Below are 26,720 nucleotides of genomic sequence, written 5' to 3'. Positions count from 1 at the left end.
CAACATCTCTGATGGTGTTTTCTGATTTCAGAACAGAAAGAGAGCAGTTTGTGAACACAGACACAGCTCACCATCATCCCAGACACATCGACTCTGCAGGGGAAAACATGAAGGTGTTCTTCAGCATTGTCCTGGTCTGTGCTGGGATCACAGCAGGTAAGGAATGATCTGTTTGTGTCACTGATCGGGTTGGGTGATCCTGACGCTATCATTGATGTCCCACTCTCTGGGATTGCCCCTCAAGGTGCTGAGTTACAGTCAGACAGCACAGGAACAGACCCAACCCGTCCAATCCGAACGTATTCCCAAATCTAGCTCATCCCACCTGCCTACGTTCGGCCCCTATCCCTCCAAACAATTCTTATTCACTGACTTGTCCAAATGTCTTTTAAACAGAGTAACTGTGTCCACACTCACCACTTCCTCTGGAAGGTCATAGCACACACAAACCACACTCTGTGGATAAAACTTACCCCTCATTCTTTTTAAATCTTTCTCCTCTCACATTAAAAATATCCCTCGTCGTCTTGAAATCCCCCACACGAGGGAAAAAAACCACCTGCCTTTCACCTTATCTGAACCCCTCATGACTTTATAAACGTCGATAAGGTCACCCATCAACCTCCTACGCTCCAGTGAATAAACTCCCAGCCCATCCAGCCTCTCCTTATAACTCAAACCCACTATTCCAAGGAACATCCTGGGAAATCGCTTCAGGACCCTCTCAGTTTAATTATATTCTTCCGATAACAGGGAGAACAGAACAGGCCACAGTATTCCAGACGAGGTCTCACGAATGTCCTTTAATATCCCACTCTCCACCTCACTCCCCACATCCTTTAATATCCCACCAAGTCTAATCCCACACTCCCCATACCCTTTAATATCCCACCCAGTCTCATCCCACTCACCCCCTCATTCCCCACTCCCTTTAATATCCCACCCAGTCTAATCCCACTCTCCCCCTCACTCCCCACACCCTTTAATATCCCACCCAGTCTAATCCCACTCTCCCCCTCACTCCCCACACCCATTAATATCCCACCCAGTCTAATCCCACTCTCCCCCTCACTCCCCACACCGTTTAATATCACACTCAGTCTTATCCCACTCTCCCCCTCACTCCCCACACCCTTTAATATCCCACCCAGTCTAATCCCACTCTCCCCCTCACTCCCCACACCATTTAATATCCCACCCAGTCTAATCCAACTCTCCCCTCACTCCCTACACCCATTAATATCCCACCCAGTCTAATCTCACTCTCCCTCTTCACTCCCCACACCCTTTGAAATCCCTCGCAGTGTGTGTGAAGTGTTTGAGGTTGTGATCGGAATGAGGGGGTGTAATGTGAAAGCACAGTAATGGTCCCTGAGTGAAAATTCCCCTCAAACTGAAACTCCGAGTCTCACTGAATTCTCTGCAATCTCTCCCTTCGCAGGACGATCTCTTCAATGTTTCACGTGTTCACCCTCCTCCGGTTCCTGCTCACTGAGAGAGAACACTTGCCTGATTGGCATCACCAACTGCCAGACTGTGTCATCCCACACCATCATCGGTAATCCTGCCTTTCTGTTGAAAGCCGACTCTTCCCAGATTGGAGGGAATGGGGCCAGACAGTGTGACGGGAAGTTTCTTTCCCTGTTGGCTGATTGCAGACGTGTCGGCTGGAGACTAGGTTCTGGCTCCTGGTTTCAGTTCCTCCCAGCGCAAACCCACATGGAGCAGGGGTCCTGTTGTGAGACAGGTGGAGTGTCCCTACCTCTGAGGCAGGAGGGCCGGAGTTGACAATCATCCCAGCCCCAGAAGAGGCGTAGGGTGATATTCTCCAGAACAGTGAGGTTCTGAAAATATCGCCATGTGATACTGGGTTTATTATTGTCACATGCACTGAGATACAGTGAAAAGTATTGTTCTGTATGATATCCAGACAAATCACACCTTACAGAAGTACATCAGGGTAATGGAACAGAATGCAGAATATAGTGTTCCAGCCACAGGGAAGGTGCAGAGAGACATGAACTCTAACATATGTCCGTTTGGGTCATTAGTCTGATAACAGCGGGGAAGAAGCTGTGCTCGAATCTGTTGGTACATGTTTTCAAACCTTTGTATCTTCTGCCCGATGGAAGAGGGTGGGAGAAAGTATTCCCGGGCTGGGAAGGCGCTTTAATGATGTTAGTTACTTGCCCGAGGCAGTGGGAAGTGTAGATGGAGATAACGGGGGGAAGGCTGCTTTGTGTGATGGACTGCGCTGTGTTCACATCTCTCTGTAATTTGTTGTGCTCCATACCAAGCTGGGATGCATCCAGATAGGATGCTTTCTGTGGGGCATCGACAGAAATTGTTGCAGACGGGGTGAAGCTAAACAAATGATGTGGTGAAGTTCTAACTCCAGCCTGTTTACCGTAGACAGTGGGACTGAGACACTCAGACACATTGAACAACGCTGTGAGAGTCCCTCCGAAGATGTTTCGTTGAGCACTGGAAGGGTGTTTATCTCCCGGAGCAGCCGTCTCTGTGGCTCAGACCGATGTAATGACCAGACAGGTGAGGATCACAGTGAGGTCTGTCAGGATTCAGACCCACATGAAAACCCTGGGGGGGGGGGGGGAGGTGATGAACGTCAGGTTTGGGGAGTTGTGTTAGGGGGAGGGGATGTGACGATTTGAGGGGAGGATGGTTTTGCCTTTGAATCAAAGAGAAGGCATCTTCTCTTCTTCCCTTTGTGATTTCAGAGCCTGCCAACACCACCCAGAACGGACTGCAATGTTTCGGATGCTACAGTCCATCCATGGCCTCCTGCCTGGCCAATCTACAGAAGGTGGAGTGTGTGGGTCTGGAGAATCGCTGTGTGAATGGAACAGGCCAACAGAGATTGTGTACGTAGATACACTCCATCGTCCACTGCTCTCTCCCAACCGCAGTCACTGAGCTTCAGGGTCAATGTCGAACTCACTGCCAGCTTTGGGAGATTGAAGGGAGCCATTGTTCAGGAGAATGGAATGCTGGGATAGCACAGCACAGGATAGGATGAGGCCATTCAGCCCATTCTTGTCCACCAGGATGCAGTACTGACTGGGTTCCCTCCTTGACCCAGTTGTCAGTCCACAGTCTGTATGCAGAGGGAGAGGTGGGTCACTGGCTGGTGCTGAATAGGAACATCCTTCAGCCCAATCTCACCTGGGCCTGGGTCTGGGCCTGGGTTGATACTCTCTGTGGGCTTCAGCACTTGGCTCGGGACCATCCCCTGACAGGGAGTCGCTGACAGGGAATGTGCCTGATTCTGGGCTCCTTCCCCAATCCAGCTCTCAGCCCCTGAGCAGCTTTCACCCCCCCCCACCCTCCAGGAGGGTGGGTGTCTGGGGGAGGGAGTTTTTGGGCCCCTGGTCTGGCTCTCAGCCTCACAGCCCTCACCCAGACATTGCTCAGAATGTAACATCCTACGGGTATCCCCTGCTTTTGGAAAGTTCACTTTCTCCCACCTGCCTTTTCACAAAGACCTACATTAGTATCTGTTTTCACTCACTGAAAGAAATCCAAAGAGGATTTTCACTTTTACCAGAAAAGGAACTGATTCTTCACTTTGTGCCATTTCGGCTTCTGAAAGGTTTCATGGGAACGCCGCTACTTTCCGGATCGCGGAGGAAAGCTGTACCTCTCCCCAGGAACCCACCAACCCAAGCCCAGCTCAGTGATCCTCCAATCACAGGCTCCCGCTATCTCTGATCCTCCAATCACAGCCCAGTACACCGATCCTCCAATCGAAGCCTCCCTCTCTCACCGCGCATCTAATCACAGCCTCACGCTCTCACTGATTCTCCAATCACAGCCTCACGCTCTCACGGACTCTCCAATCATAGCCTCCTGCTCTTACTGAGCCTCCAATCACAGCCTCACGCTCTCACTGACCCTCCAATCACAGCCTCCTGCCTCTCACGGACTGTCCAATCATAGCCTCCTACTCTTACTAAGCCTCCAATCACTGCCTCCCGTTCTCACTATCCTCCAGTCACATCCTCCCGCTCTCACTGACCCTCCAAACGTAGCCCAGCAAACTGATCCTCCAATCAAAACCTCTCTCCATCACAAACCGTCCAATCACAGGCTCCTTTGAACACTGACCCTCCAATCACAGCCTCCCTCTATTGCCAAGTCTCCAATCATACCATCCTTCTGTCCCAGACTCTCCAATCACAGGCTTCCTCTCACTCCCTGACCCTCCAATCGCAGTCTCCTCTATCGATGAGCTTCCCATCATAGTCAAGGTCACTGACCGTCCAGTCATAGCCCAAAGCACTGATCCTCCAATCACAGCCTCCTGCTCTCACTAACTCTCCAATCATACTGTCCCTCTCTCACTGATCCTCCAATCACAGCCTCCCTCTCCTTCTGATCCTCCAATCACAGCCTCCCTCTCTCACTATCCTCCAATCACAGCCTCCCTTCCCACTGATCCTCCAATCACAGCCTCCCTCTCTCACTATCCTCCAATCACAGCCACCCGCTCTCACTGATCCTTCAATCACAGGCTCCCTCTCCCACTGATCCTCCAATCACAAGCTCCCTCTCCCACTGATCCTCCAATCACAGCCGCCCGCTCTCACTGACCCTCCAATCACAGCCTTCCTCTATCGCCGAGTCTCCAATCATTCCATCCTTCTGTACCAGACTCTCCAATCACAGGCTTCCTCTCACTCCCTGACCCTCCATTCGCAGTCTTCTCTAACGATGAGCTTCCCATCATCGTCGAGCTCACTGACCGTCTAATCATAGCCCAGGTCACTGATCCTCCAATCACAGCCTCCTGCTCTCACTAACTCTCCAATCATACTGTCCCTCTATCTCTGATCCTCCAATTACAGCCTCCTGCTCTCATTGACTCGCTAATCACAGTCTCCCTCTCCCACTGATCCTCCAATCACAGGCTCCCTCTCCCACTGATCCTCCAATCACAGCTGCCCGCTCTCACTGATCCTCCAATCACAGCCACCCTCTCTCACTGATCCTCCAATCACAAGCTCCCTCTCCCACTGATCCTCCAATCACTGCCTCCCTCTCCCACTGATCCTCCAATCACAGCCTCCCTCTCCCACTGATCCTCCTATCACAGGCTCCCTCTCCCACTGATCCTCCTATCACAGGCTCCCTCTCCCACTGATCCGCCAATCACAGCTGCCCGCTCTCACTGATCCTCCAATCACAGCCTCCCTCTGTTACTGATCCTCCAATCAGGACAGTGACCCTGTTTCCTGTCAGGGATCCACTCTGTTGCGATGTGATCTGTTCTCTGTTCTGCCCCACAGTGTCAGATATTGGCCGAGATGTCGTTTTTAAAGGATGTGCTTCAGCGAATCAGTGCGGAGCGCGGATGGATTTGCGAGCGTTGGGTTTGTTGCTAAGCGACGTGTCCTGCTGTGAAGGCTCTTTGTGTAATGGAGACCCAGGGATCACCACCACAGTGGATCCAGGTAAAGGTGACACAGACTCGGTGGGAGACACCCAGTGACCATCCCCCCTTCAGATCCCCACTGTCCCCAGGCAATAATGGTGTCTAGATCCTGCACCAGATCCCCTCGGATCGTGCTGCTTCAGTTGGATCCCCTCACTTTAAGCTCATTGACTGATCCCTCTGCTCCGTTCCCCCTCAGTCCCTGTTCCCCTTAGATTCATTGAGCTAGCCATCCTAACCACTGCCTGTGGTCAGGAGTTCAACTCCCCACGGAGGGACATTTCTTCCCTGTTCCTCACTGGATGCAGGAGAGACGATCGTGTGTCCCAATCCCCCAGACTCCTTCAGGATGTTTTATTCAGGTACGCAACCTTCCTCAAATCGCCTGGCATTTTGGGGTTAGGTGGGGAAGGGGGTCAGTGTGATGATTACTACTGAGGAAGGTGGGAAGGGCTCGCAGTATTTTGGAAAAGTAAGTTCTCTGCTCCTCATTGTGAATGATGTTTACACAGCTGCTGCTTCAAGCCAATGGGAGGAGATCAGGGTTTTGTGTGTGTTTGTGTGTGTGAGAGAGTGAGAATGTGTGTGTGTGAGCGTGCCTGTGTGTCTTTGTGTGTGTGCGCGTGCCTGTGTGACTGTGTGTGTTTCTGTGTGTGTTTGTCCGCGTTGGTGTGTGTGTGTGTCTGTTTGTGTGCCTGTGTGTTTGTGTGTGTCTGTCTGTGCCTGTGTGTTTGTGTGTGTGTGTCTGCCTGTGCCTGAGTGTGTGTTTGTGTGTGCCTGTGTGTGTGTTGTTGGGGGAGGGGGTGGGTGGTCAGTCCAGTTTGAAACCAGCTCAGTCCCAGCAGACACACCCAGAGCAGGAGCTGATTGGTCTTTGGTTGGTGACAGAACCGAAACCTTCTGTTCCTAGCAATTCCTTCCTGAGGTCAGTAATATTCCTTGCTCAGAAACCTGGTCTGTGCTTCCCATCAACCTCAGTCTAAATGGCCAGTTCATTTGGGAACTTACGTTCTCCGATAATATCTTTAGCCGTTGCGGTGACTCTGGGAATAGGAGTCACAATAGTCGGGAATAATCCTAGGAAGGAATCTGGGAGGAATTTCTCTCCTTAGGGAGTGAGACTCATTCTCCTGGACAGCATTGCAGATGGTCAGATCCCTCAATGTTGATTTGTCAATGAAAAATTCAACTTCTGCATCAGAATGAAGCTGCCGATGAATTCGGTTGCAAAGTGCCCACATGATGGACTGGTCATGATGTTCCTCACCCCCACAGTTTCTAACTCCATCCCATTTCGAAAATACAGCAGAGGGGCGGGGGGGTTCCTGATTTACAACCATCCGCCTTACAGACACTCCTTACAAAGATGATCCCATCCTGGGCTGTAATTATAACCATCCAATGCTCTAATGGTTCCTGTATTTACAAACAGCTGCTTTACATTGCTGGGGGATGAGATTCCGACTTGAGTCCAGGCCAACTTGCAAATGGAGCCCGTTCACAATCCCCGGGAGACTGCCTGGGAACTGGTTCCCCTTTCTCCATCTGAAGGGATTGAACTCTCCAATTCCCACCATCTCCCCTCATTGAATCTCACTCATCCCAGAATAGCCCATTCCCTCAATCCTTCAGTCTCCGACTCTGCCTGACGAGAGCAGTCTCCACAACTTGTAGCTCCCGCTAACCCAGTGTGACCTGGGGAGAGATCATTCACAGCCTGGAGTGTAGGGGCAGGTCCAGTGGAAATCTCAACACTAACCCCCCCAACCCCCTTATCCCCAAATCCCTCACCCTTCCTCTCAGGAAGCATCATCTTCCGGATCCTGCCCAGTCCAATCCTTCTCCTGTTCACGGAGAACATCTGGTGATGAAGATTTCCAATTGGTGTTTTGGAATGAACTGAGATCAGTGGGAAGGTCATTGCCCATCTCTGTCGCTTTATTAAAGAGGGCATGAATTAATAATTAAATTGGCCACATCACACTCATTCCCAGCTCTCTCCTATCGGAATGTATATATTCCACATCTCTCGATCGATGACATTCAGGGATTTACTGATTTCTCTGAATGTCAGAGGTATATTTAGTAAGTTTGCAGATGACACCAAAATTGGAGGTGTCGTGGACATCGAAGAAGGTTACCTCAGATTACAACAGGATCTTGATCAGATGGGCCAATGGGCTGAGGAATGGCAGATGGAGATTAATTGAGATAAATTCTGGTCTCCTTCCTATCAGAAAGATGTTGAGAAACCTGAAAGGGTTCAGAAAAGATTTACAAGGATGTTGCCAGGGTTGGAGGATCTAAGCTACAGGGAGAGGCTGAACAGGCTGGGGCTGTTTTGCCTGGAGCGTCAGAGGCTGAGGGGTGATCTTATAGAGATTTATAAAATCATGAGAAACATAGATTGGGTAAATAGACAGGGTCTTTTCCCTGGGGTGGGGGAGTCCAGAACTAGGGGGCATAGATTTAGGGTGAGAGGGGAAAGATATAAAAGAGACCTAAGGGGAAACTTTTTCACGCAGAGGGTGGTACGTGTATGGAATGAGCTGCCAGAGGATGTGGTGGAGGCTGGTACAGTTACAGCATTTAAAAGGCATCTGGATGGGTATATGAACAGGAAGGGTTCATTGGTATATGGGCCCAATACTGGCAAATGGGAGTGGATTTGGTTCAGATATCTGATCGATATGGACAAGTTGGACTGAAGGGTTTGTTTCTGTGCTGTATATTTCTGTGACACTATGGCTCTAAAGTGTTAAACTGACAGTTTTATCGATTCCTGAATCCTCAGCACAAACTTGAGAGACCTCAGGAGCTGAATTAGACAGCCATTACAAACCCATCGGAAATTTCCTGCTCAATCTGGCTCATCAATGTCTTGACTCCTCGATACATGTGGGACTTAAGATTAATTATTTCCCAGCATTCTCTTCACTCAGTGTGTCTGTCTGATCTGCTTTTAGGTTCAAACGTGTCAACCCCAGCAGCAACCAGCACATCGACCCGGGCAGCCACCAGCACATCGAGCGCAGCAACAACCAGTACATCGATCCCAGCAGCAACCAGTACATCGACCCCAGCAACCACCAGTACATCAACCCCAGCAGCAACCAGTACATCGAACCCAGCAACAACCAGTACATCGACCCCAGCAACCACCAGCACATCAACCCCAGCAACCACCAGCATATCGACCCCAGCAGCAACCAGCACATCGACCCCAGCAACAACGAATACATCGATCCCAGCAACAACCAGTACATCGACCCCAGCAACCACCAGCACATCGACCCCAGCAACCACCAGCACATCGACCCCAGCAACAACGAATACATCGATCCGAGCAACAACAAGCACATCGACCCCAGCAACGAGTACATCGATCCCAGCAACAACCAGTGCATCAAATCCAGCAACAACAAGCACATCGACCCCAGCAACAACCAGTACATCGATCCCAGCAACAACCAGTACATCAACCCCAGCAACAACCATCATATCAACGCCAGCAACAACCAGTACATCGATCCCAGCAACAACCAGTACATCTACCACAGCAACAACAATTACATCGATCCAAACAATGACCAGTAGATCAAATCCAGCTACAACCAGTACATCATCCCCAGCAACAACCAGTACATCTACCCCAGCAGCAATCAGCACATCAACCCCAACAGCAACCAGCACATCAACCCCAGCAACAACCAGTACATCAACACCAACAACAACCAGTGCATCAAATCAAGCAACAACCAGTACATCGAACCCAGCAACAATCAGCACATCGACACCAGCAACAACCAGCACATCAACCTCAGTAACAACCAGCACATCAACCCCAGCAAAAACCAGGATGTCAACACCAGCAACAACCAGTACATCAACCCCAGCAACAACCAGTACATCACCCCCAGTAACAACCAGCACATCAACCCCAGCAACAACCAGCACATCAACCTCAGTAACAACCAGCACATCAACCCCAGCAAAAACCAGGATGTCAACCCCAGCAACAACCAGCACATCAACCCCAGCAACAATTAGCACATCAAACCCAGCAACAAACAGTACATCAACCCCAGCAACAACAAGTACATCACCCCCAGTAACAACCAGTACATCAACCCCAGCAACAACCAGTACATCAGCCCCAGTAACAACCAGCACATCAACCCCAGCAACAATCAGCACATCAAACCCAGCAACAACCAGTACATCACCCCCAGCAAAAACCAGTACATCAACCACAGGAACAACCAGTACATCGATCCCAGCAGCAACCAGCACATCGACCCCAGCAACAACCAGTACATCGACCCCAGCAACAACCAGCACATCGACCGCAGCAACCAGTACATCAACCCCAGCAACATGGAGCACATCAACCCCAGCAACAACCAGCACATCAACCTCAGTAACAACCAGCACATCAACCCCAGCATCAACCAGGATGTCAACACCAGCAACAACCAGCACATCAACCCCAGCAACAACAAGGACATCACCTCCAGTAACAACCAGTACATCAACCCCAGCAACAACCAGTACATCAACCCCAGCAACAACCAGTACATCACCCCCAGTAACAACCAGCACATCAACCCCAGCAACAACCAGCACATCAACCTCAGTAACAACCAGCACATCAACCCCAGCAACAACCAGGATGTCAACACCAGCAACAACCAGCACATCAACCCCAGCAACAATCAGCACATCAAACCCAGCAACAACCAGTACATCACCCCCAGCAACAACCAGTGCATCAACCACAGGAACAACCAGTCCATCGATCCCAGCAGCAACCAGCACATCGCCCCCAGCAACAACCGGTACAACAACCCCAGCAACCACCAGCACATCGACCCCAGCAACCACCAGCACATCAACCCCAGCAACAACCAGTACATCGATCCCAGCAACAACCAGTACATCGATCCCAGCAACAACCAGCACATCGACTGCAGCAACAACCAGCACATCGATCCCAGCAACAACCAGTACATCGATCCCAGCAACAACCAGCACATCGACTGCAGCAACAACCAGTACATCGACCCCAGCAACAACCAGTACATCGACCCCAGCAACAACCTGTACATCGACCCCAGCAGCAACCAGCACATCAACCCCAGCAACAACCAGTACATCGACCCCAGCAACAACCAGTACATCGACCCCAGCAACAACCGGTACAACAACCCCAGCAACCACCAGCACATCGACCCCAGCAGCAACCAGCAAATCAACACCAGCAACAATCAGCACATCAACCCCAGCAGCAGTCAGTACATCGACGCCAGCAGGAGCCAGCACACTGACTCCAGCAGCAAACAGCACATCGATCCCAAGAGCAAACAGCACATCAACCCCAGCAACAACCAGTACATCAACCCCAGCAACAACCAGCACATCAAACCCAGCAACAACTAGCACATCAACCCCAGCAACAACCAGTACATCAACCCCAGCAACAACCAGCACATCAACCCCAGCAACAACCAGCACATCAACCCCAGCAACAATCAGCACATCAAACCCCGCAACAACCAGTACATCAACCCCAGCAACAACCAGTACATCATCCCCAGCAACAACCAGTACATCGCTACCAGCAATAACCAGCACATTACCCCCAGTAACAACCACAACATCGACCCCAGTAGCAACCAGCACATCAACCCCAGCAACAGCCAGTACATCAACACCAGCAACAACGAGTACATCGATCCCAGCAACAACCAGTGCATCAAATCCAGCAACAACCAGTACATCGACCGCAGCAACAACCAGTACATCAACCCCAGCAACAACCAGCATATCAACCCCAGCAACAACCAGTACATCGATCCCAGCAACAACCAGTACATCACCCCCAGGTACAACCAGTACATCACCCCCAGCAACAACCAGTACATCAACCACAGCTACAACCAGCATATCAACCACAGCAACAACCAGTACATCTACCCCAGCAACAACAATTACATCGATCCAAACAACAACCAGTACATCAAATCCAGCTTCAACCAGTACATCATCCCCAGCAACAACCAGTACATCAACCCCAACAGCAACCAGCACATCGACCCCAGCAACAACCAGTACATCGACACCAGCAACAACTAGTACATCAACCCCAGCAACAACCAGTACATCAACACCAGCAACAACCAGTGCATCAAATCAAGCAACAACCAGTACATCGACCCCAGCAACAATCAGCACATCGACCCCAGCAACAACCAGTACATCAACCCCAGCAACAACCAGTACATCAACACCAGCAACAACCAGTACATCAATACCAGCAACAACCAGTAAATCAAATCAAGCAACAACCAGTACATCGACCCCAGCAACAATCAGCACATCGACACCAGCAACAACCAGTACATCAACACCAGCAACAACCAGTGCATCAAATCAATCAACAACCAGTACATCGACCCCAGCAACAATCAGCACATCGACCCCAGCAGTAACCAGCACATCGACACCAGCAGCAACCAGTACATCGTCCCCAGCAACAATCAGCACATCGACCCCAGCAACAACCATTACATCGACACCAGCAACAACCAGTACATCACCCCCAGCAACAACCAGGACATCACCCCCAACAACAACCAGTACATCATCCACAGCAACAACCAGTACATCGATCCCAGCAGCAACCAGCACATCGACCCCAGCAACAACCAGTACATCAACCCCAGCAATAACCAGCACATCAACCCCAGCAACAACCAGTACATTCACCCCAGCAACAACCAGTACATCATCCACATCAACAACCAGTACGTCGATCCCAGCAACAACAATTACATCAACCCCAGCAACAACCAGCACATCAACCCCAGCAGCAACCAGTACATCAAGCCCAGCAACAACCAGCACATCAACCCCAGCAACAACCAGTACATCGACCCCAGCAACAACAATTACATCAACCCCAGCAACAACCAGCACATCAACCGCAGCAGCAACCAGTACATCAACCCCAGCAACAACCAGTACATCGACCCCAGCAACAACCAGTACATCGATCACAGCAACAACCAGTATATCGACACCAGCAATAACCAGCACATCAACCCCAGCAACAACCAGTACATTGATCCCAGCAACAACCAGCAAATCAACACCAGCAACAACAAGCACATCAACCCCAGCAACAACCAGCACATCAAGCCCAGCAACAACCAGTACATCAACTGCAGCAACAACCAGTACATTGATGCCAGCAACAACGAGCACATCAACCCCAGCAACAACGAGCACATCAACCCCAGCAACAACCAGCACATCGACCCCAGCAACAACCAGCACATCAACCCCAGCAACAACTAGCACATCAACCCCAGCAACAACCAGTACATTAACCCCAGCAACAACCAGCACATCAACCCCAGCAACAACCAGCACATCAACTCCAGCAACAATCAGCACATCAAACACCGCAACAACCAGCACATCAACCCCAGCAACAACCAGCACAACAACCCCAGCAACAACCAGTACATCGACCCCAGCAACAACCAGTACATCAACCCCAGCAACAACAATTACATCAACCCCAGCAACAACCAGCACAACAAACCCAGCAACAACCAGTACATCAATCCCAGCAACAACTACATCAATTACAGCAACAACCAGTAAATCAAATCCAGCAACAACCAGTACATCATCCCCAGCAACAACCAGTACATCAACCCCAGCAGCAACCAGCACATCAACCCCAGCAACAACCAGTACATCAACACCAGCAACAACGAGTACATCGATCCCAGCAACAACCAGTGCATCAAATCCGGCAACAACCAGTACATCAACCCCAGCAACAACCAGCACATCGACCTCAGCAGCAACCAGCATATCGACCCCAGCAACAACCAGTACATCCACACCAGCAACAACCAGTACATCAACCGCAGCAACAATCAGCACTTCAAACCCAGCAACAACCAGTACATCACCCCCAGCAACAACCAGTACATCGATCCCAGCAGCAACCAGCACATTGACCCCAGCAACAACCAGGACATCAACCCCAGCAACAACCAGTACATCAACCCCAGCAACAATCAGTACATCAACCCCAGCAACAACCAGCACAAAGATCCCAGCAACAACCAGTACATCTACCCCAGCAACAACAATTACATCGATCCAAACAACACCCAGTACATCAAATCCAGCAACAACCAGTACATCATCCCCAGCAACAACCAGTGCATCGACCCCCGCAGCAACCAGCACATCAACCCCAGCAACAACCAGTACATCAACACCAGCAACAACCAGTGCATCAAATCCAGCAACAACCAGTACATCAACACCAGCAACAACCAGGACATCAACCCCAGCAACAACCAGTACATCAACACCAGCAACAATCAGGACATCAACCCCAGCAACAACCAGTACATCGACCCCAGCAACAATCAGCACATCGACCCCAGCAGCAACCAGCTCATCGACCCCAGCAATAACCAGTACATCGACACCAGCAACAACCAGGACATCAACCCCAGCAACAATCAGCACATCAAACCCAGCAACAACCAGTACATTCACCCCAGCAACAACCAGTACATCATCCACATCAACAACCAGTACGTCGATCCCAGCAACAACAATTACATCAACCCCAGCAACAACCAGCACATCAACCCCAGCAGCAACCAGTACATCAAGCCCAGCAACAACCAGCACATCAACCCCAGCAACAACCAGTACATCGACCCCAGCAACAACAATTACATCAACCCCAGCAACAACCAGCACATCAACCGCAGCAGCAACCAGTACATCAACCCCAGCAACAACCAGTACATCGACCCCAGCAACAACCAGTACATCGATCACAGCAACAACCAGTATATCGACACCAGCAATAACCAGCACATCAACCCCAGCAACAACCAGTACATTGATCCCAGCAACAACCAGCAAATCAACACCAGCAACAACAAGCACATCAACCCCAGCAACAACCAGCACATCAAGCCCAGCAACAACCAGTACATCAACTGCAGCAACAACCAGTACATTGATGCCAGCAACAACGAGCACATCAACCCCAGCAACAACGAGCACATCAACCCCAGCAACAACCAGCACATCGACCCCAGCAACAACCAGCACATCAACCCCAGCAACAACTAGCACATCAACCCCAGCAACAACCAGTACATTAACCCCAGCAACAACCAGCACATCAACCCCAGCAACAACCAGCACATCAACTCCAGCAACAATCAGCACATCAAACACCGCAACAACCAGCACATCAACCCCAGCAACAACCAGCACAACAACCCCAGCAACAACCAGTACATCGACCCCAGCAACAACCAGTACATCAACCCCAGCAACAACAATTACATCAACCCCAGCAACAACCAGCACAACAAACCCAGCAACAACCAGTACATCAATCCCAGCAACAACTACATCAATTACAGCAACAACCAGTAAATCAAATCCAGCAACAACCAGTACATCATCCCCAGCAACAACCAGTACATCAACCCCAGCAGCAACCAGCACATCAACCCCAGCAACAACCAGTACATCAACACCAGCAACAACGAGTACATCGATCCCAGCAACAACCAGTGCATCAAATCCGGCAACAACCAGTACATCAACCCCAGCAACAACCAGCACATCGACCTCAGCAGCAACCAGCATATCGACCCCAGCAACAACCAGTACATCCACACCAGCAACAACCAGTACATCAACCGCAGCAACAATCAGCACTTCAAACCCAGCAACAACCAGTACATCACCCCCAGCAACAACCAGTACATCGATCCCAGCAGCAACCAGCACATTGACCCCAGCAACAACCAGGACATCAACCCCAGCAACAACCAGTACATCAACCCCAGCAACAATCAGTACATCAACCCCAGCAACAACCAGCACAAAGATCCCAGCAACAACCAGTACATCTACCCCAGCAACAACAATTACATCGATCCAAACAACACCCAGTACATCAAATCCAGCAACAACCAGTACATCATCCCCAGCAACAACCAGTGCATCGACCCCCGCAGCAACCAGCACATCAACCCCAGCAACAACCAGTACATCAACACCAGCAACAACCAGTGCATCAAATCCAGCAACAACCAGTACATCAACACCAGCAACAACCAGGACATCAACCCCAGCAACAACCAGTACATCAACACCAGCAACAATCAGGACATCAACCCCAGCAACAACCAGTACATCGACCCCAGCAACAATCAGCACATCGACCCCAGCAGCAACCAGCTCATCGACCCCAGCAATAACCAGTACATCGACACCAGCAACAACCAGGACATCAACCCCAGCAACAATCAGCACATCAAACCCAGCAACAACTAGTACATCACCCCCAGCAACAACCAGTACATCACCCCCAACAACAACCAGTACATCATCCACAGCAACAACCAGTACATCGATCCCAGCAGCAACCAGTACATCGACCCCAGCAACAACCAGTACATCATCCACATCAACAACCAGTACATCGACCCCAGCAACAACCAGCACATCAACCACAGCAACAACAATTACATCAACCCCAGCAACAAACAGCACATCAACCCCAGCAACAACCAGCACATCAACCCCAGCAACAATCAGCACATCAAACACCGCAACAACCAGCACATCAACCCCAGCAACAACCAGCACATCAACCCCAGCAACAACCAGTACATCGACCCCAGCAACAACTAGCACATCGATCCCAGCAACAACCAGTACATCAACCCCAGCAACAACCAGCACATCAACCCCAGCAACAACCAGTACATCGACCACAGCAACAATCAGTACATCAACCCCAGCAACAACAATTACATCAACCCCAGCAACAACCAGCACAACAAACCCAGCAACAACCAGTACATCAATCCCAGCAACAACTACATCAATTACAGCAACAACCAGTAAATCAAATCCAGCAACAACCAGTACATCATCCCCAGCAACAACCAGTACATCAACCCCAGCAGCAACCAGCACATCAACCCCAGCAACAACCAGTACATCAACACCAGCAACAACGAGTACATCGATCCCAGCAACAACCAGTGCATCAAATCCGGCAACAACCAGTACATCAACCCCAGCAACAACCAGCACGTCAACCTCAGCAGCAACCAACATATCGACCCCAGCAACAACCAGTACATCCACACCAGCAACAACCAGTACATCAACCGCAGCAACAATCAGCACTTCAAACCCAGCAACAACCAGTACATCACCCCCAGCAACAACCAGTACATCGATCCCAGCAGCAACCAGCACATCGACCCCAGCAACAACCAGGACATCAACCCCAGCAACAACCAGTACATCAACCCCAGCAACAATCAGTACATCAACCCCAGCAACAACCAGCACAAAGATCCCAGCAACAACCAGTACATCTACCCCAGCAACAACAATTACATCGATCCAAACAACAACCAGTACATCAAATCCAGCAACAACCAGTACATCATCCCCAGCAACAACCAGTACATCGACCCCCGCAGCAACCAGCACATCAACCCCAACAACAACCAGTACATCAACACCAGCAACAACCAGTGCATCAAATCCAGCAACAACCAGTACATCAACACCAGCAACAACCAGTACATCAACACCAGCAACAACCAGTGCATCAAATCCGGCAACAACCATTACATCAACCCCAGCAACAACCAGCACATCGACCTCAGCAGCAACCAGCATATCGACCCCAGCAACAACCAGTACATCAACCCCAGCAGCAACCAGCTCATCGACCCCAGCAATAACCAGTACATTGACACCAGCAACAACCAGGACACCAACCCCAGCAACAATCAGCACATCAAACCCAGCAACAACTAGTACATCACCCCCAGCAACAACCAGTACATCACCCCCAACAACAACCAGTACATCATCCACAGCAACAACCAGTACATCGATCCCAGCAGCAACCAGCACATCGACCCCAGCAACAACCAGCACATCAACCCCAGCAACAACCAGCACATCAACCCCAGCAACAACCAGTACATCGACCCCAGCAACAACCAGTACATCGACCCCAGCAACAACCAGTACATCATCCACATCAACAACCAGTACATCGATCCCAGCTACAACCAGTATATCGTCCCCAGCAACAACCAGCACATCAACCCCAGCAACAATTACATCAACCCCAGCAACAACCAGCACATCAACCCCAGCAACAACCAGCACATCAACCCCAGCAACAATCAGCACATCAAACACCGCAACAACCAGCACATCAACCCCAGCAACAACCAGCACATCAACCCCAGCAACAACCAGTACATCGACCCCAGCAACAACCAGCACATCGATCCCAGCAACAACCAGTGCATCAACCCCAGCAACAACCAGCACATCAACCCCAGCAACAACCAGTACATCGACCCCAGCAACAACCAGTACATCAACCCCAGCAACAACAATTACATCAACCCCAGCAACAACCAGCACAACAAACCCAGCAACAACCAGTACATCAATCCCAGCAACAACTACATCAATTACAGCAACAACCAGTACATCATCCCCAGCAACAACCAGTACATCAACCCCAGCAACAACCAGCACATCAACCCCAGCAACAACCAGTACATCAACACCAGCAACAACGAGTACATCGATCCCAGCAACAATCAGTGCATCAAATCCGGCAACAACCAGTACATCAACCCCAGCAACAACCAGCACATCGACCTCAGCAGCAACCAGCATATCGACCCCAGCAACAACCAGTACATCAACCCCAGCAACAACCAGTACATCAACCCCAGCAACAACCAGTACATCAACCCCAGCAACAATCAGTACATCAACCCCAGCAACAACCACTACATCTACCCCAGCAACAACAATTACATCGATCCAAACAACAACCAGTACATCAAATCCAGCAACAACCAGTACATCATCCCCAGCAACAACCAGTACATCGACCCCCGCAGCAACCAGCACATCAACCCCAGCAACAATCAGTACATCAACCGCAGCAACAAACAGCACTTCAAACCCAGCAACAACCAGTACATCACCCCCAGCAACAACCAGTACATCGATCCCAGCAGCAACCAGCACATCGACCCCAGCAACAAACAGGACATCAACACCAGCAACAACCAGTACATCAACCCCAGCAACAATCAGTACATCAACCCCAGCAACAACCAGCACAAAGATCCCAGCAACAACCAGTACATCTACCCCAGCAACAACAATTACATCGATCCAAACAACAACCAGTACATCAAATCCAGCAACAACCAGTACATCATCCCCAGCAACAACCAGGACATCGACCCCCGCAGCAACCAGCACATCAACCCCAGCAACAACCAGTACATCAACACCAGCAACAACCAGTGCATCAAATCCAGCAACAACCAGTACATCAACACCAGCAACAACCAGTACATCAACACCAGCAACAACCAGGACATCAACCCCAGCAACAACCAGTACATCAACACCAGCAACAACCAGGACATCAACCCCAGCAACAACCAGTACATCGACCCCAGCAACAATCAGCACATCGACCCCAGCAGCAACCAGCTCATCGACCCCAGCAATAACCAGTGCATCGACACCAGCAACAACCAGGACATCAACCCCAGCAACAATCAGCACATCAAACCCAGCAACAACCAGTACATCAACACCAGCAACAACCAGTACATCAACACCAGCAACAACCAGGACATCAACCCCAGCAACAACCAGTACATCAACACCAGCAACAACCAGGACATCAACCCCAGCAACAACCAGTACATCGACCCCAGCAACAATCAGCCCATCGACCCCAGCAGCAACCAGCTCATCGACCCCAGCAATAACCAGTACATCGACACCAGCAACAACCAGGACATCAACCCCAGCAACAATCAGCACATCAAACCCAGCAACAACTAGTACATCACCCCCAGCAACAACCAGTACATCACCCCCAACAACAACCAGTACATCATCCACAGCAACAACCTGTACATCAACCCCAGCAACAACCAGCACATCAACCCCAGCAACAACCAGCACATCAACCCCAGCAGCAACCAGTACATCAACCCCAACAGCAACCAGTACATCGACGCCAGCAACAGCCAGTACATCAATCCCGGCAACAACCAGTACATCATCCACATCAACAACCAGTACATCGATCCCAGCAACAACCAGTATATCGACCCCAGCAACAACCAGCACATCAACCCCAGCAACAACAATTACATCAACCCCAGCAACAACCAGCACATCAACCCCAGCAACAACCAGCACATTAACCCCAGCAGCAACTAGCACATCAACCCCAGCAGCAACCAGTACATCAACCCCAACAGCAACCAGTACATCGACGCCAGCAACAGCCAGTACATCGACCCCGGCAACAACCAGTACATCGACCCCAGCAACAACCAGGACATCAACCCCAGCAACAACCAGTACATCAACCCCAGCAACAGCCAGCACATCAACCCCAGCAACAACCAGTACATCAACCCCAGAAACAACCAGCACATCAACCCCAGCAACAACCAGTACATCAACCCCAGCAACAACCAGGACATCAACCCCAGAAACAACCAGCACATTAACCCCAGCAACAACCAGCACATCAACCCCAGCAGCAAACAGCACATCAACCCCAGCAACAACCAGTACATCAACCCCAGCCACAACAAGCACATCAACCCCAGCAACAACCAGCACATCAACCCCAGCAACAACCAGCACATCAACCCCAACAACAACCAGTACATCAACCCCAGCAACAACCAGTACATCGACCCCAGCCACAACAAGGACATCAACCCCAACAACAACCAGTACATCAACCCCAGCAACAACCAGTACATCAACCGCAGCCACAACCAACACATCAACCCCAGCAACAACCAGCACATCAACCCCAGCAACAAACAGTACATCGACCCCACCAACATTCAGCACATCAACCCCAGCAACAACTAGCACATCAACCCCAGCAACAACCAGTACATCGACCCCAGCCACAACCAGCACATCAACCCCAACAACAACCAGTACATCAACTCCAGCAACAATCAGCACATCAACCCCAGCAACAACTAGTACATCAACCCCAGCAACAACCAGCACATCAACCCCAATAACAACCAGTACATCAACCCCAGCAACAACCAGCACATCAACCCCAAAAACAACCAGGACATCATCCGCAGCAACAACCAACACATCAACCCCAGCAACAACCAGTACATCAACCCCAGCATCAACCAGTACATCGATCCCAGCAACAACCAGTACATCAACACCAGCATCAACCAGTACATTGATCCCAACAACAACCAGTACATCGATCCCAACAACAACCAGTACTTCAACCCCAGCAACAACCAGTACACCAACCCCAGCAACAAACAGTGCATCGATCCCAGCAACAACCAGTACATCGATCCCAGCAACAACCAGCACATCGACCCCAGCAACATCCAGTACATCGATCCCAACAACAACCAGTACATCAACCCCAGCAACAACCAGTACACCAACCCCAGCAACAACCAGCACATCGACCCAAGCGAATGGTAATTTCAAACGTGTAGCCTGGTGATTCCCGTCAAAGAAGTCCCCTACCTTATCACTCAGTGACTCGAGGGCTCCTGCCCCCTTCCTCCTGCCCCCTTCCTCCCACCCACTCCGTTCCTCTGCCCATCACCCCCTCCTGTCCCTCCCTCAGGAAAATTTCCCTTTCACTGGGGAATGAAAGCATCAACTGGGGTCAAGCACTCAGCGGGTCAGAGTCCAGTCCCTGCCCCTGGTGGGGGGTGTGGTGGGTCTGGGGAGGGGACAATGCCAACATTCCCCATTGGTGTACAGCGTTGGGTGAGACTGTGGAATGGGACCGGATTTTATAACAAATGCGGAAACAATTCGTGGCTGTGACTCCTCTTTTCTACCGTAACCTCCCACCCCACACCCCCCACCTCAAACCCCACCACCCTCCCTGATGCCATGAACCCCCACCCACCCCAGGTCCTGCCCCACCTTCCTCCTTGATTCATACCCCCTCTGTGTTTCATCCTTTAATACCAGCAGCACCTCGGGAAGGGGTTTCCAGCCTCCGAGTGTGAACCCTCCTCCTCCCCGTCCGTGTCCTGAGTGGGAGGGTTTGTATCCCGGGGAAACGTACTCCCATTCCCGAGGTTCTCCCCCCAACTCCACGCCTTCAGAATATGATCCGTCTTGATCTCAGTATCGGAGCGGCCGAGCCCACCCCCCCTCTGGGACAGATCCCACACCACTCCACACACTCAGGCCAGGAAGGGGCCATGGGATCTTTCTGTGTACTGCAGGAAACTCCCTCCCCCAGACCCCAGCCCCAGAGTGAACCTCTGCTCCCCCCTTCACTGTCCTGTCACTGACCAAGCCTGTGTGGGTAGGACCCCCTCCCCCTCCCCTCCCCCAGACCCCAGCCCCAGAGCAAACTTCCCCTCCCCCCCTTCACCATCCTGTCACTGACCAAGCCTATGTGGGTAGGACCCCCTCCCCTCCCACCCCCTCCTCCTCCCACCCCCTCCCCCCCCTCCCCTTCCCCCCTCTCCCTCTCCCCCTCCCCTTCCCCCCTCTCCCCCTCCCACCCCCTCCCCCCCCTCCCCTTCCCCCCTCGCCCCCTCCCCTCCCCTCCCTTCACCGTCCTGTCACTGACCGAGCCTGTGTGGGTAGGCAGTGTCCTGAGATTCCTTATATTCCATGGCGTTTTCCCGGAAGCGGCGATTGGATTATTACCTTCGCTCCCCTCCCCCGACCCAGCCACAATTTCAGACAGCACATTCCCACATCATAATCACACGCCCCGTTCCGAAAAGTTGCTCTAATTCTCGGTCGCCCACGCCCCCTTCCTAGAATCCCACAGCATGGAAACAGACCCTTCGGCCCAATCAGTCCGTGCTGACCACAATCCCAAACTAACCCAGTCCCAGCTGCCTGCTCCTGGCCCATATCCCTCCAAACATTTCCTATACATGGCCTTATCCAAATGGCTGTTAAATGCTGTAACTGTCCCCACATCCACCACTTCCTCAGGAAGGTCATTCCACACTCAAACCACCTTCTGTGTAAAACATCGGCCCCTCCTCTCCTTTTTAGATCTCTCTCCTCTCACATTAAAAATGTTCCCCTTCGAGTGACAAAATCCCCTGTCCTGGAGAAAAGACCCCGCCCACTAATCCTATCCATCCCCGTCATTATTTTATACACACTCGCTCCAGTGAAGTAAGTCCCAAATTACCCAGCCTTCCTCTCTAACACAAACCTTCCATACCCGGTAACTTCCCGGGAAATCTCTTCAGGACCTGCTCCAGTTTAATATTATCGTTCTGATAATAGGGAGATCAGAACGGGACTCAGTATTCCAGACGAGGTTTCATCAATGTCCTTTAATATCCCACTCAACCTCACTCCCCTCAACCTTTAATATCCCACCCAGTCTAATCCCAATCTCCCCCTCACACCCTTTAATTTCCCACCCAGTCTAAACTCACACTCCCTCTCACTCCCCACACCCTCCAATATCCCACCCAGTCTAATCCCACTCTCCCCCTCACTCCCCTCAACCTTTAATATCCCACCCAGTCTAATCCCTCTCTCCCCCTCACTCCCCACTCCCTTTAATATCCCACCCAGTCTAATCCCACTCTCCCCCTCACTCCCCTCAACCTTTAATATCCCACCCAGTCTAATCCCACTCTCCCTCTCACTCCCCACACCCTTTAATACCCCACCCAGTCTAATCCCACTCTCCCTCTCACTCCCCACACCCTCCAATATCCCACCCAGTCTAATCCCACTCTCCCTCTCACTCCCCACACACTTTAATATCCCACCCAGTCTAATCCCACTCTCCCTCTCACTCCCCATACCCTTTAATATCCCACCCAGTCTAATCCCACTTGCCCCTCAATCCCACTTTCTCCCTCAGACCCATCACCCTTTAATACCCCACCCAGCACCTTCCTTCCCTATTCCTTGATGCAGTCACTGGGGGCGGCACGGTGGCACAGTGGTTAGCACTACTGTCTCACAGCGCCAGAGACCCAGGTTCAATTCCCGCCTCAGGCGACTCTCTGTGTGGAGTTTGCACGTTCTCCCTGTGTCTGCGTGGGTTTCCTCCGGGTGCTCCGGTTTCCTCCCACAGTCCAAGGATGTGCAGGCCAGGTGAATTGGCCATGCTCAATTGCCCGTAGTGTTAGGTAAGGGGTAAGGGGTAGGGGTGGGTTGCACTTTAGCGGGGCGGTGTGGACTTGTTGGGCCGAAGGGCCTGTTTCCACACTGTAAGTAATCTAATCTTTTTTGGATTATTTCCCCCCCACAGCTCCACTGAGTCGAGAAGTGATCGTTATCATCGCACTGGTGGTGGTCACGGTGGTCCTCATCATCTTGCTCACAGTGCTGATACTGAGACGCAGAGTGAGCAGACAGCGGTATGATGGATTGCCATCCAATCCTCTGCTGTCACCAGGGGGGATACGTCTTTCCTCCTTCTCACCGTGAGCAGTGGAGCCAAACCCAGATGTGATGTCAGCACAGGACGTGCGGAAGCTTGCATGCTGGGAAATGATGCTAACTTGACGTCAACGCTCAACCAACTGACTGTGAAAGGAACAGGCCTCTGTGGACCCTGCAAGTGCCTGACAAGCCGAGGGTCGGGGGAGCCAAAGGGGATAGAATAAGGAATCATAGAGCCAGATGTTCTCCACTGCCCTTGGAATCTCTTGGAAAGTTCTGATCCACAGGGTCTGGGCAAGAGAAGGGAATGGGACAACTCCAGAGCCCCCCCTCCCGGTGAAGAGCCCCAGAGTTTGGAATTGGCAGGAGAGGACGAGGTGCAGCCCAGTTCAAGGCACAGCGATGGGATTAGAGCTCACACGATAATGGTCACAGAGTAACAGCAACCCAGAGTTGGGCACTGGATATGAAGCTGTTCCGAATTACCGAGATACATGCACGTTGTCAGCCATTTAAATGCAAATACAGATTAAGATTTCCGGCACTCCAGTTTAAGGGTCTCTCTCTGTCACACCATGCCAACCAGGGCGATGGGGTAAATAAGGGGTTTGTATGCACAGAGAACAATGGGGAGGCAGTGTGGATATTGGCAACACCCAGACTGCTGTCCACTTTAACAGTCATTGTCAAATTCACCTTCCTCTCCTCAACTTTATTGAAAGCAACGTTCAACAGGGATCAATGTGAGGGGATGCACTGGGGTGGGGGATGCAAGGCAAGAGAGTAGGTGGTGGGCAGTAGGGCCCTGGGGGTGCCCGAGGGTCAGAGGGAGCTCGGTGGGTGTGTTCCCCGCTCCCGTAAGGTATTGGGACAGGCGGGTAAAGTGGTTAAGGAGGGACACGGGACACTTACCTTTATTAGCCAGGGAGGGGGGAACAGAGTTGAAGAGCAGGGAGGTGAGGCTGGAACTGTCTCAAACGCTGGTTAGGCCCCAGCTACAGTACTGTGTTCAGTTCGGGAATCCACATTATAGGGAGGGTGGGATAGCACTCGGAGTGGGGGAGATTTACCAGGGGGGGGTCGCCTGGGCTGGAGAGTTTGGTTCTGAAGAGAGATTGGACCAACTGGGATCCCTTTCCTCAGAGCTGGGGGAAGGGAGGTGGTTGCGGGGGTGGAAATTATGACTTGGATGTATATAATGATGATGAACGTAGGCAGGAGAGACAGGAAGAAACATTCCCCCTTGATGGAGTGACCAGGGCAGGGGGCATTGATGTAAGCAAGTGTGGATCAGATATGGTGGGTCATTGGGATACCTTCTGGGGTAGGTGGGACCTGTACAAGGAGGGTGGGTTGTACGTGAACTGGGGGGGGGGGGCTCAATATGCTGGGTAGGAGAAGCTCTTTGTGGGAGGGTTCAAACCAGTTTGGCAGGGCGGGTGGGAACCGGAGCTATGGATCAGAGGATGGGGTAGCTGGTGAACAGGCAGAATTAGTGTGCAGAGAGTCTGTGAGGATGGAGAGACAGTTGATAGAGCAAAGTTGCAGTCAGTGTGATGGGGTGAAGTGCATCTATCTTAACACAACAATTGTCAGGAATAAGGAATAACTTGGAGCATGGATCAGTCCTTGGAGGTACAATGTTGTGGCCATTACGGAGACTGGGATATCACAGGGGCAGGAATGGCTGTTGGATGTTCCAATGTTTAGATGTTTACAAAGGAATAGGGGAGGGAGGTAAAGGAGGTGGGTGGGGGCGGTGTGGCATTGTTAATCAGGGACAGTACTACAGCTGCAGAAAGGGAAGTCATCGAGGAGGGTTTGTCTGCAGAGTCAGTCTGGGTGGAAGTCAGGAACAAGAAAGGAGCAGTCACTTTATTGGGAGGTTTCTACAAGACCCCCAATAGCAATAGAGACATGATGGAGCAGATTGGGAGGCAGATTTTGGAAAGGTGCAGAAGTAACAAGGTTGTTGTCATGGGTGACTTTAACTTCCCTCATGTTGATTGGAACCTCCTTAGTTAGTTTGGATGGAGTAGTTTTTGTCAGGTGTGTCCAGGAAGGGTTCCTGATGCAACATGTAGATTGGCCGACTAGAGGGGAGGCCATCTTGGATTTGGTGCTTGGCAATGAACTAGGCCAGCTGTCAGATCTCTCGGTGGGAGAGCATTTCGGTGATAGTGATCACAACTCCCTGACCTTTACTACAGTCATGGAGAGAGATAGGAGCAGACAGTATGGGAAAGTATTTAATTGGGGGGAATTAGAACGCGATTAGACAGGAAGACTGGGAGCAGATATTCTCAGGGAGGTGCACGACAGAAATGTGGAGGTTGTTGAGAGAGCACTTGCTGAGAGTGCTGGATAGGTTTGTCCCACTGAGGCAAGGAAGGGATGGGAGGGTGAAGGAACCTTGGGTGACAAAGGGATGTGGAACATCTAGTCAACAGGAAGAACAAAGAACAAAGAGAATTTACAGCCCAGGAACAAGCCCTTCGGCCCTCCAAGCCTGTGCCATCCAAATCCACTGTCTAAACCTATCACCCAATTCATAAGGATCTGTATCCCTCTGCTCCCCACCTACCCATGCATCTGTCCAGATGCATCTTAAATGAATCTACTGTACCTGCCTCTACCACCTCTGCTGGCAGCGCGCTCCAAACACCCACCACCCTCTGTGTGTGAAGTACTTACTGCACGTATC

The 26,720-nt window shown here is 51.2% G+C and overlaps 1 protein-coding gene across 1 annotated transcript; it reads left to right on the top strand.

Moving 5' to 3' along the window:
* The first annotated feature begins 5,371 nt into the window (after positions 1–5,371).
* LOC140458718 (uncharacterized) lies at positions 5,372–24,748 on the top strand. Its single transcript, XM_072553381.1, has 10 exons — positions 5,372–5,471; positions 10,741–11,058; positions 11,125–12,258; positions 12,370–12,570; positions 14,932–15,420; positions 15,868–16,380; positions 16,465–17,241; positions 17,329–18,051; positions 18,595–21,096; positions 23,883–24,748. The coding sequence occupies exons 1-10, from the start codon at positions 5,372–5,374 to the stop codon at positions 24,059–24,061; spliced, it is 6,936 nt and encodes a 2,311-aa protein (XP_072409482.1). The 3' UTR covers positions 24,062–24,748.
* Positions 24,749–26,720: the final 1,972 nt, after the last annotated feature.

The sequence above is a fragment of the Chiloscyllium punctatum genome, chromosome 34 (assembly GCF_047496795.1).
Source record: "Chiloscyllium punctatum isolate Juve2018m chromosome 34, sChiPun1.3, whole genome shotgun sequence".
Taxonomy (NCBI): Eukaryota; Metazoa; Chordata; class Chondrichthyes; order Orectolobiformes; family Hemiscylliidae; genus Chiloscyllium; species Chiloscyllium punctatum.
Note: the sequence above shows the minus strand (reverse complement) of the source record. Positions and strands in the feature narration are given on the sequence as shown.